The sequence below is a fragment of the Carex rostrata genome, chromosome 30, assembly GCF_964058835.1.
Source record: "Carex rostrata chromosome 30, lpCarRost1.2, whole genome shotgun sequence".
NCBI classification, from domain to species: Eukaryota; Viridiplantae; Streptophyta; class Magnoliopsida; order Poales; family Cyperaceae; genus Carex; species Carex rostrata.
The window spans coordinates 6,310,689-6,323,271 of NC_135947.1; the positions used below are offsets into that span (position 1 = coordinate 6,310,689).

General features: G+C 34.5%; 1 protein-coding gene and 1 long non-coding RNA gene across 12 annotated transcripts; one reads left to right on the forward strand and one right to left on the reverse strand.

Moving 5' to 3' along the window:
• Positions 1-488: 488 nt before the first annotated feature.
• Positions 489-3,364, forward strand: LOC144546964 (MADS-box transcription factor 32-like). Of its 2 annotated transcripts, XM_078295558.1 has the most exons (7): positions 489-824; positions 935-1,001; positions 1,135-1,196; positions 1,347-1,488; positions 1,590-1,631; positions 2,987-3,062; positions 3,198-3,364. In XM_078295558.1, exons 1-7 carry the CDS (start codon positions 496-498, stop codon positions 3,206-3,208), a joined length of 729 nt encoding a protein of 242 aa, XP_078151684.1. In that variant the 5' UTR covers positions 489-495; the 3' UTR covers positions 3,209-3,364. The 2 variants fall into 2 exon arrangements, with proteins under 2 accessions (XP_078151684.1, XP_078151683.1); XM_078295557.1 differs by lacking the exon at positions 3,198-3,364 and having other exon boundaries at positions 2,987-3,160.
• Positions 3,365-4,070: 706 nt separating this feature from the next.
• Positions 4,071-11,869, reverse strand: LOC144547035 (uncharacterized). Of its 10 annotated transcripts, XR_013508969.1 has the most exons (10): positions 11,459-11,865; positions 11,263-11,380; positions 10,912-10,970; positions 9,872-10,123; positions 9,694-9,768; positions 8,636-9,372; positions 8,173-8,373; positions 8,000-8,073; positions 7,566-7,620; positions 4,071-6,818 (listed from the first exon to the last, which is right to left on the reverse strand). It is a non-coding gene; the product is annotated as an uncharacterized LOC144547035 (long non-coding RNA). The 10 variants fall into 10 exon arrangements; XR_013508970.1 differs by having other exon boundaries at positions 9,872-9,998; positions 10,195-11,380; positions 11,459-11,867; XR_013508964.1 differs by having other exon boundaries at positions 4,071-5,442; positions 6,908-7,620; positions 8,027-8,073; positions 9,872-11,380; positions 11,459-11,869.
• Positions 11,870-12,583: the final 714 nt, after the last annotated feature.

A 12,583-nucleotide genomic window follows, 5' to 3' on the forward strand; every position in this document is an offset into this window, starting at 1 on the left:
AAAGGAAATTAACTATCAATTGGCACGCGGTCAATCTGAATTCTGAAGAGCCCCATGCCTGTTGAATTTAGAAGCAAAAAAAATTAGCGGATACGGATCAGTTGAATTTAGGGGTAAAATCGGAGTGGATAATATCTGATTCTTATTTGAAAAATCAGACATAATATCCGATAACCGAATATCTATGTGAATGTGAATATGAATATTGTTTTATGTTTCAATTATTTGTATTCAAATAATAAATATATATCATATAGTTTAATATATATTATGAAATATGTTAATTATTATTATAATTAGATAAATATAACGAACTGGAGAGAGATGTATTTATTTATTAATATATTATGAAATGTGTTTAAATAAATGAATTATACATTTACGACATATACATGACACTCCAGTTTACCACTTACTGGAGAGGATGTATTTATTTATTAATATATATTTTTCGAACTGGGAAACAAAACATCTCATCATCTCATAGAAGCCTACATGCATGATTATACCCTTTCCACTTGCTATATTCATGTCAAATTCTCTATAAACCAACCATTGTCTAGTTTTGGGGGTTTAGAACCAAAAGCGTGCAATTTCCCCCCTCATCTTGCAGTGAAAGTAGTGAAAGAAATTATGGGGAGAGGCAAAACAGAGATAAAGAGGATAGAGAACCCAACTCAGAGGCAATCGACTTTCTATAAAAGAAGAGATGGCTTGTTCAAGAAAGCTAGAGAGCTCGCTGTTTTGTGTGACGTCGACCTCCTTCTCCTCCTCTTTTCTTCTTCTGGAAAGATTTACGAGTATCATGCTCCTACCGTGCAGAGGTAATAATTAAATCTATATATTTTAACCCTTCATATATGTACTACTATGCTTTTCTATGCTTCATGTATTAATTAACTCTTAATTTTGGTTTTTTTTCTTTTTCTTGTAGTGTTAAGGAATTTGTTGACAAGTATGAGGCTGCTACACAGACTTCCATTTTGAGAGACTATCGAACGGTAAGTTGAATTGAGTTCATATTTGTCCTGTAGCATTCTCTAGCACACTGAGACACACACGTGCGAGCACACCCATGCAGAAGCGCACACACTTATTTCAGGGCATGGGATGTAACTTCGTATTACATAACAGGAAAGAAATACAGAGATAGCTAAGGTGGAGAAGTTATGTGAACTAATGGAGAAAGAACTCAGGTACTTGCATATTTCTTTTTATAACAAAAATTAAGATCTTGCTTTAATAATTTATTTCCAGAAAAAATGTTAACAAACCTGTCACCAATTTATATATAAAATGAAACAATTTGGAATATTATGTATCTTGTTATTTTATATAAATTGTAGAATAATGAATGTGGATGAGAGGGAGAGCTATACCTTACCCTCTTTGGAAGTCTTGGAGCGAAACTTAGAGACCGCGATGGAAAGAGTGCACCGAGAAATGGAGCGCAAGATTAGCGGAGAGATCAATTATCTAGAGAACTTGGTAATAAAAAAAAAGACAGAGAAACATTCAAATCAGTTCATTAGTATTGCATCCCTTAATTTTCTTGTTTGATACTCATTGATAGTTTCTATTTTATACAGGTTAGTAAACAGCAAGAACAAGGCTATGTACTATGTGATAAGGTGAGAATTTTTATCTACCTTTTTATTATTGAAAATTTGATTTTTCCTCCAGAAAATGCAATGGATAATTGCAAATTATATAACGAGAGAATTTTGCATTTTCTTCTCATAAGGGACCTAATTAAGGTGCATGGAATTAGTGGTTTGCAACTCGGGCGGGTACGGGTACCCCGGGTATACCCGTCTCGGGTACGGGTACGTCTCGGGTACGGGTGTACTCGGGTACAAGGGTATTCGGGTACGGGTATGGCGGGTATAATTTTCAAAACCCATACCCTACCCGTCCTATACCCTTACCCGTGTACCCTTGACGGGTAAGGCGGGTACGGGTAGGGTGGGTACGGGTATTTTTTTTTATTATTTTTTTTTTGCTGTTTTTTTTCTGGTTTTTCCTGATTTTTTCTGGTTTTTTTCTGATTTTTTTGGGGGGAAAAATCAAATTTTTTGAATTTTGAACTGTGATGAACAGTACTCGGGTATACGGGTATGGGTAGTCGGGTACGGGTTTAGTCGGGTACGGGTTAACTCGGGTATTGGTCTAAAATAACGGGTCCGGTCCGGTTTTTGCCCGTACCCGCGTACCCGAGTACCCGACCCATACTCGGGCTCGGGCACGGGTACCCTAGCTGGCGGGTACGGGCGGGTATACCCGTTAAGGGTATTATTCAACCTCTACATGGAATATAGAATATATGTAATTTCTAATGAACAAGTCATCAAAAAATTAAAGAAAATTACTTTTTTGACCTTAATCAAAGTTGAAAAAAGCAGTGAACATTGGATACGGTATAAAATGGAAGGATCACATCGGTAGTAGTAGATTTCATTAGACCCCACACCATTTGATTTCTAGGGTTCAAATCCAGGCCGTCTGTTATTGATTGTATCTATTAATCTGAATATATACTCTCTAGTCTAGGTCTTCATATATGACGAATTCCTAGGGGTTTTCCTGAAAATTTTTTTTCTAGGTTTTCATATCGGGCCGGGTAGAAACAGACGTGCACCCTGTCATTTCTTCATATGTCATAACTTGTTTTCATCTCATAGATGCTGTTGCATTAATTTCATAGGTTGTATTTATACGGCTGCAAATACACATACACTGATATCCTATAATATATAGGCACCGCACAAGTACGCTTTATTCCCTCTGTTCAAGTCTCTTGACAGGACAGGCCTGAACCATTCACCCTGCAAGCACTTTTGAAAAAGAGCATCATGTTATGGTCATAGGCAGCTAGCTTCATTTAATCCTAACATGTAGCTCTGATCTGCTTTACAAGCAATTAGAAAAAGTACCATTACTTTATGACATAATATTTTATATTTTTGTTTGGGTCCTTATTTTGTAGCTCTCTCATGTGCAAACATTCAGTGATATAGCGGGAGCCTCTACTTCGTTTAATCATGCGTTGGACCTTAAATTAGGTATACATATCACATATGCAGTGACTAATCTTATCATTGGTCATATAATCCCTTGTTGGATAAACATTCAGGTTAATTATATAATCTACAAGTAATATTGATAACTTGTGAGTTTTTATTTGCTGTTTTTTTTAGGATTTAACTAGCTGAAGAAGCCAAAGCTGGATCTAAGAATGGGTTTGCTCATTTTCTAAATTTGTTTGATATTTTTGGAACCTAGAATGTAAAACTATTTCTATGTGAGGGAGAAATTGATGCTTTCTTAACAATGAACGTGATGGGAAGATGTGACCAGATGAAAACTTTCCCTTTGCCTTAAAATTTCAGGCTCGATCTTATAGTAAATTTTCAGGCCTTCTTATTTATATTTCGCACCATGTATTCAGAATTAATATTAAACCAACAATAATATTTAATAATGTTAAACCGATTTTCCAAAATATATATATTTCTAGAAGTTAATGTGAAGTAGTGCTCTTATGTATATATTTCAACCAGCTTCACCAAACGTTGTTAACCATATTATTTGTGTGCCTGTGGCTGTCCAGAAAATGGAACAGACAAAATTAAAAAAAAAAAAAAGGAAAAAAAAAAGAAAAGGGCAAATTGAACACACATCAAACAAAGCACAATGGACACTGAAAAGAAAAAAATTGCAGTCAGCCAACTCTGGAAGGTATACTTTGGTAAAATTTTATTCTTCAGCTTAGAACACATAAAAATGAAACCAAATTATATCTTTAGAGTTACTAAGAGCAATGTCGTTGACTCGTTGTCATGATCAACACCATCAGATATTAAACTAAAACAGAATGTCACACACCCGATTACCCGAATGGCCCGCATCTATTCTCATTTTTTTTATAATAGTGGGTACAAATTAACCCACCGATTTCAATACAAATCAAAAGAGGTTTTATGTGCACTGGTACCATACCCAAACGGTCAATACCAACATCACATCACATCACAATTGTCTAGAAGTAAAGCTACCCTAATACAGAACCTCAAATCAAGCCATAAAACCATCCAAAACAAGTTTACAACATAAAAAAAAACCCACAGAAATTATCATCACAAATTCACAACCAGAACAACATTGGCCCACATCTGCAAACCAAGAAGATGCGATTTATTGTTTCAAAGAAAAAGTGTTATATAAGAGGTCCTTTCAGCAATTGTTTCAATAAGGTTTATCAACTTCCAAAATAAAGAAAATTAAAAATTCAATGCATTTGAAAATTAATAAAACAAGTCATCATATTCAATATAAAGTTTTTCTGTTGATAATTAATAATACATCTGCTGTCTGACGTTTTGGTCTCATGTCCCGCTATTTAGTATGTTTTGGTTTATATTGTAGGTAGGGATTATAATTATGTGTTGGTTTAATTCTCTGATGTAGGTTGTAACACTTTAATTGTTGGAACATTTATAGAAAGAAAAAAAATGTAAGAACATGCTGGTAATATATGCAAGGGGTATAATGGCATTATAGTATCAGTAGGGGCACATACTGGTACTGTGGGTACCAATTTTTAGTTTCTTTAATGACTCTATTATTAGTTTCATAATGAAACTGGTGGATATGGATTCAAAAAAATAATAATAAATAACACACAAACCTGCTTTCAACAATTTAAAGGATCTATCAGGATCTTTACTGCTATTACTCATGTTTTCATATCAGATTTGGAGGAATAGGCACAGAGAAAGTTCTTACATCAGAAGTTTACAAATGATGAAAAGCCGATAAATTCCTCCATCTTCTGAATACAACGCAAGATTATACAATCGCTTTGGTATTATTTTGTTCAGGATTAATAAGACGTGAAATGAGGAAATTGGATAAATAACTGATCAACGGCCCACTAATTTAAGATCAGCTTTAAGATACTTGGTAAACAGTCCCTTTTATTGTATCGGTGATATACTAGGTTCCCACATTTGGCATCTGGCTGATTTATGAACTTTTGGATACTTCTGAACTTCCGACATTTTGAGATTTCTTGTGTCATCTAATTCTCCAATCAAAATCAAGCAAGAAGAGATTTCACCTAATGGTGTTTCCAATCATAGGGAAAATTTTCATTTGGTTATTATCCATATCTATTAAACCAACTTAGGCAATCTGAAAGCTTAAAGAATGCTCTTCCATAAAGTTTCCCCTCTATTTTGCAGCAAAAAGTTATTAATTGCTTTCCCCTTTCAGTTTTAGGCTCCATTATATACAAGACTCCTGAAAATGAATATGATATGACCCGTCAGAAAGAGTGACTGCATTTAAGAAACACTTTCTTATAGCTTTCTTGAGCTATAATAAAAATCATTTTCTATAACTTAGGATGCTACTGCACGACTACTTGAATCTTATACCAACCTTAAATAAGAGCAGTTAATAATGAGCTCTAGCAAGGTTCAAGGACAACTACTATATTCTAGATTAAATTATAATAAGGGCCTGCGAGTCAAACATAAGTTACCTCACCAGTCCGGGTAATAAGAGAAATGCACTGACTAATATACTTTTTGCCTGATTTGAGCAACAGGAACACCATATATACTTTTCTTGAACCCATTGTTCGTGACAACAAATAGTTCATATGATAAGGAGGTCCCACAGCACAAACCAAACAAAAATTAACTAGACAGTACATTCCAGTTACAAGAACCTGAATGGTGTGACAAATTTCTGGTGGCTCACATATCCTCATTATAGCCATCTATGAATTGTGCAATCCCCAACTTCGATATTTAGCCCATTGATGACCTTATTTGTTGTTCATCTTATTCTAGTAACTGTGAGATTGCATCCAAAAAATTAGTTGTACATATTGAAAGGTGTTATTTTTTTTAAATGGAGGATGAATAAATGAACAAAAGTATGTAGAAAATTTACTGTAATCTGTTCTTTAAGCGAAGTACTTGATCCTTGAATTGCAGCATTAGAAACATGTATTTCAATTGAAAATTTAAATGGAAACAAATTTATGAAAATGACACTGAATGCATTATTGAGCATGAAATTTTTGAATTTTACCTCTATGCATAAAATGTTTAGCGATACCCAATTTGAAGTGCATCCCAAAATACAACCTGAACATTTCATAAAATAAATTAGAGAACATGTACATAGTTTAAGCACATTTAACAATTTTTAATAGTTAAGACATGGTACGATATATTTTAGTAGACGTCTACATTTGACTAAACATAACTTATAAACAACTTCTCTCGGGAAGTGGTCTTTCAGAGATACACTGATAAGATTATTAACCAGGAGCAACACAAAAGGGCATTACAAGTTGTGTATATTCAAATTATAATCCCATTAGAGGACCTCTTATTATGCAAGAATGTAAAAACACCACACAACAAAAAAATTAACCTTTTTCCTACTATATCTCACCTACTTAATTCGAAATAATAATTAAATAACACAAAAATAAAAATAAAAATATCACCTGATTAAGAGTTTCTCTGATACCCACCTCTTGTTGACACACTTTACTGCATTCTGCATGCAAATATTTCATTTAAGTGATGAGCAGGGGAATATCACATCATTCTAAGAAAAAAAAGCCGAGAATTTCCAAATAAGTAAATATACACCTCTAAGTATTACCCGATGACCGCCATCCCAACTTAGATTAGAAAAATGGCGAAAATTCCTCTCTTCGCACTCCCATTGTATGGTTTCGTGCGAAGAAAACTGGGAGCATGCTTAAATAGAAGAGAGTACGCTTCGGTTATTTCCTGATAAAGATGATAAGATGTTGCTTAATTAAAAATCATTTTCTAAATCTTAGGATGCTGCTGCACAACTACTCAAATCTCATGCCAACCTTAAATAAGAGCAATAATGAGCTCTAGCGAAGTTGAAGAAAACTACTATATTCTAGATGAAATTATAATAAGAGCCTCTGCGAGTCAAACAGAAGTTATCTCACCAGTCCGGGCCTTATAAGAGAAATGCACTGACTAATATATGTTTTCCCTGATTCGAGCAACAAGAACACCATATATACTTTTCTTGAACCCTTTGTGACAACAAATAATTCATACAATATGGAGGTCCCACAGCACAAACCAAACAAAAACCAACAAGACAGTACATTCCAATTATAAGAACCTGAATGGTGTGACAAATTTCCGGTGTCTCATAGAAGCCCTTATTATAGCCATCTATGAATTGTGCAATTCCCAACTTCGAATTTAGCCCATTGATGCCCTCATTTATTGTTCATCTTAATCTAATAATTGTGAGATTGCATCCAGAAAATTAATGGTACATGTTGAAAGGTGTTGTATTTTATAAAATGAAGGAGGAATAAATAAACATAAGTATGCAGAAAATTTATTGTTATCTATTTTTTACACAATTACTTCATCATTGAATTGCAGCCTTTGAAACACATATTTCAATTGGAAAACTATAAATGGAAACCAATTTATGAAGACAATCTTGAATGCATTATTGAGCTTGAAAATTTTAAATTTTACCTCTACGCATAAAATGTTTGCAATATCCGGTTTGATGTGCGTTGCAAAATACAACCTGGACAGTTCACAAAATATGTTATTGAAGAGAAAATGTACATAGTTAAAGCATATATAGCAATTTTCCAATAAAGTTCCTATATAAATTCTCTGTCCAAGTCATTGTGTAGGAAAATACATAGTACGATATATTTTAATGCATATAAACAACTTCTCTCGGTTCAGGGTATGACTGATAAATTCTTCCTATCAAGAGCAACACAAAGAGGCATTAAATATCGTGTACTTTCAAATTATAATCCCATTAGGGGTGCCCTCTTATTACACAATAATTTGAAAACACCATGCCAAAAAAAGAGAGCTTATTTCCTACAATATCTCATCTGCTTAGTTCACAATAGTAAATAACAAACAAAAAATCCAAATCAAAATATCACCTGATTAAGAGTGTCACAGATACAAACCTTTAGCTCAATGACAGTAGCTCCTGATTTTGCACTGTCACACTCGGCTGCATGCAAATACTTCATTTAAGTGATAAGTAGGGGAAATCACAACAATATTAGAAAACAAAGCTGAGAATTTCCAATAAAAGAAAAAAAATACATACCTAAGTATTACTCCAATGGCGGCCATCCCAGCATACATGAGAAAAATGGTGAAAATTCTTCTCTTTGCACTCCTATTGTGTGGTTTGGTGTGAAGAAACCTGAGAGCGTGCTTAAATAGAAGAGAGCACGCTTCGGTTACATCCCGATAAGGATGACGCTTAATTAAAAATTAGTATTTATATCTTAGGATGCAACTCCGCCTGTGTAGTTTCTACACAGCCTGTCCTATGCCAAGGAAAATGGAGTGTTCGTGATAGGCTTGGCGAGCCAGCGGTAAAAAAACAGCCTCTTTATGGAAATGAAACCCTCACGAATTGGGCAAGTGTAGTACTACGATGGGTGACCTCCTGGGAAGTCCCTGTGTTGCTGATTCAGGTTGGGTTTCATTTCTAGAGTACCCCAACTTGTTTGGGAAGAAATGCTTTGAAGAAGAAGAATCTATATCTTAGGATGACACCGCACAACTACTAGAATCTCATGCCAACCTTAAATAAGAGAAATAATGAGCTATAGCGAGGTTGAAGGAGTACTACTATATTCTATAAATGAAATTATAATAAGGGTATCTGCGAGTCAAACAGAAGTTATCTCACCAGTCCGGGTCTTGTAAGAGAAATGCACTAACCAATATATTTTTTGTCTGATTCGAGCAACAAGAACACCATACATACTTTTCTTGAACCCTTTGTTTTTGACAACAAATAGTTCATATAATATGGAGGTCCCACAGCACAAACCAAACAAAAATTAACTAGACAGTGCATTTCAGTTGCAAGAACCTGAATGGTGTGACAAATTTCTGGTGGCTCACATAAGCCCTCATTATAGCCATCTATGAATTGTGCAATCCTTAACTTCGAAATTAGCCCATTGATGCCCTTATTTATTGTTCATCTTATTCTAGTAATTGTGAGATTGCATCCAAAAAATTATTGGTATATATTGGAAGGTGTTGTATTTCTTAATTGAAGGAGGAATAAATGAACAAAACTATGCAGAAATTAACTGTTATCTATTCTTTACGCAAGTATTTGGTCCTTTAATTGCAGGCTTTGCAACACATATTTCAATTGAAAAATTTGAATAGAAATAAATTTATGAAGACGATCTTAAATGCATTATTGAGGAAGAAATTTTTAAATTTTACCTCTACGCATAATATGGTTGCGATACCAAATTTGAGGTGAATTGCAAAATACCTGGACAGTTAACAACATAAATTATTGAATAGAATGTCAACAATTTAAGCATTTTTAACAATTTTCTAAAAAGTTAACTTTATAAAATCTTTATCTGAGTCCTATGGTAGGAAAGGACATGCTACGATATATTCTAACGGAAGACTACATTTGACTAAACATGACTTGTACTACAAATTGTGTACATTCAAATTATAATCCCATTGGGGGCGTCTAATGCAAGAATTTGAAAACACCACACAAAAAAAAGAACATATTTCCTACAATATCTCACCTGCTTTGTTTGCAATAGGTAAATAAAAAAAAAAAATCAAATATTACCTGATTCAGAGCTTCTTCTGATGCTAATTTTTTGCCCCCTGACAGTAGCTCCTGATTCTGCTTTGACAAACTCAACTGCATGAAAATAGTTCATTTAAGTGATGAGCATGGGAATATCACATGAATCTAAGAAAAGAAAAAAAAAACTCAGAATTTCCAAATAAAAAGCAATACATACCTAAGTATTACTATGATGGCTGCCATCTCAACGTAGATGAGAAAAAGGACGAAAATTCCTCTCTTAGGATGACACTTAATTAAATAGAAGAGAGCTATCCTTCGATTACTTACCAATAAGGATGACACTTAATTAAAAATCATTTTCAATATCTTAGGATGCTACTAAACAACTACTTGAATCTTATACTATGATGGCCGCCATCCTAACGTAGATGAGAAAAATGATGAAATTTCCTCTCTTAGGATGACACTTAATAAATTCAAGAGAGTATGCTTAAATAGAAGAGAGCTATGTTTTGGTTACTTCCCAATAAGGACGACAATAACTTAAAAATCATTTTCAACATCTTTGGATGCTACTGCACAACTACTTGAATCTTATATTAACCTTAAATAAGAGCAATAATGAGCTCCATCGAGGTTCAAGGACTACTACTATATTCTAGATTAAATTATAATAAAGGCCTGCGAGTCAAACAGAAGTTATCTCACCAGTCCGGGTCTTGTATGAGAAATGCACCGACTAATATATTTTTTGCCTGATTTGAGCAACAGGAACACCATATATACTTTTTCTTGAACCCATTGTTGGTGACAACAAATAGTTCATATAATATGGAGGTCCCACAGCACAAACCATACAAAAATTAACTAGACCGTACATTCCAATTACAAGAACCTGAATGGTGAGACAAATTTCTAGTGGCTCACATACCCTCACTATAGCCATCTATGAATTGTGCAATCCCCAACTTCGAAATTGCCCATTGATGCTCTTATTTATTGTTCTTCTTATTCTCATAGCTGTGAGATTGTATCCAAAAAATTGACGGTATATAGTAAAAGGTGTTGTATATTTTGTCAAATGGAGGAATAAATGAACAAAAGTATGCATAAAATTTACTGTTATCTACGCAAGTACTTGGATCCTTTAATTGCAGCCTTTGAATCACATATTTCAATTGAAAATTTGAATGGAAACAAATTTATGAAGATGATCTTGAATGCATTATTGAGCTTGAAATTTCTAAATTTTACCTATACGTACGCATAAAATGTTTGCAATACCCAATTTGAGGTGTACTGCAAAATACAACCTGGACATTTCACAAAATAAATTATTGAAGAGAAAATGTACATAATTTAAGCATATCTAACAATATTCTAAAAAAGTTATGTCTTTGTGAAATCTTGGTTGATTCCTACTGTAGGAAAAGACATGGTACAATATATTTTGATAAAACTTTTCTCAGGAAATGGTCTTTCAGAGAAAGAGTGATAAATCTTCCTATTAGATTATTAATCAGGAGCAACAGAAAGGGCAATTACAAATTGTGCACTTTCAAATTATAATCCCATAATGACAATTTTTTTTCTTCATAATTTCACCTGATTAGGAGTTTCTCTGATACCAACCTTTAGTTTCACGACAGTAGCTCCTGATTTTCTCTGATACCAACCTTTAATCCCATGAAAGTAGCTCCTGATTCCTCCTTGACACAATCGACTGCATTGATGAGCAGGATAATATCACATCAATTTAAGAAATTTTTTTTTTCAAATTTTCCAAATAAAAAAAACATACCTAAGTATTACTCGCCATCCCTACGGAGACGGGAAAAATGGCGGAAGTTCCTCTCTTCGCACACTTTATTGTGTGGTTTGGTGTGAAGAAATCTGGGAAAGAGGGCGCGCTTAAATAGAAGAGAGTGCGTTTCAGTTACTTCCCGATAAGAATGACGCTGAGTTGTCGCATTTAGGTTTTTTGAAATCTTGATAAATACCGATCCGTGTTGTTTCACTCCATGATTGCATTCTTTTGTAATCGCACATCAGATAGGAGCTTACAGGGATTAATACACGGCGAAGAGCAACAGTAGCTGGCGTTTCTCAGGCACCTACCCGAAGTGGCGCGAATTTTGTAACTTCCACAGATTTTTCCAGACCGACTGGTGAATGCTGATCTGTGTAACTGTGTTGTTAACTGCAAGCTTCTTTCGGAATCTCAGTTCAGATGAGGTACTCCAGGGATTTTACAAAAGAGGAGTGCGCAGAAACTGGCGTTTCTTGGCGACATCCCCGAGGAGAAATTTGAAACTTTTGCTCAAATACCTTTTTCTAGAAGCTGCTCCCGGGCCCAAGTAGATGTGATGCTTCGATAGACGAAAATTAAAAAGCCCGTTAACGTCCATTGGGGGAGGTCACCCAATCGGGCCTAAAAAGGTATGATGTCCCTTATACAATGTGGGTCCGGATCCCCAAAGTAATTGAAATTTTGAGTTTGCATCCGAACAGTTGATTAGAATTCAGACTAATTTTGTCCAAGTTAGAATTCACGGGGCCATTTAATTTTTATGCGAGAAAAAAAAAATTCAGATTGGAAGGTTTTGAGTACAAACTCAAAATTTGGGTTAGTTAAGGGATCCAAATTCTTATAAAGTATGGTATGGACTCGGAATCAGTGTTGTAAAAAACGTTCGTTTAAGCTGATTAATCGGCTAAGTAGTCGTTAGCGGTGATCAAATTGTCATGAATTTTTTCGATTAATCGGTCAATTATTTTTTATTATAGTCGATTATTTCTAATTATTTTTAATTAATTAATTGGTGGTACCCTGTCCGTCCGACGACCGCACACCGTTATTTACAACACTGCTCGAAATCTCTCAAGATAGAGTAGGGACAGTTCGATGGGTATTAGACCAATCTAC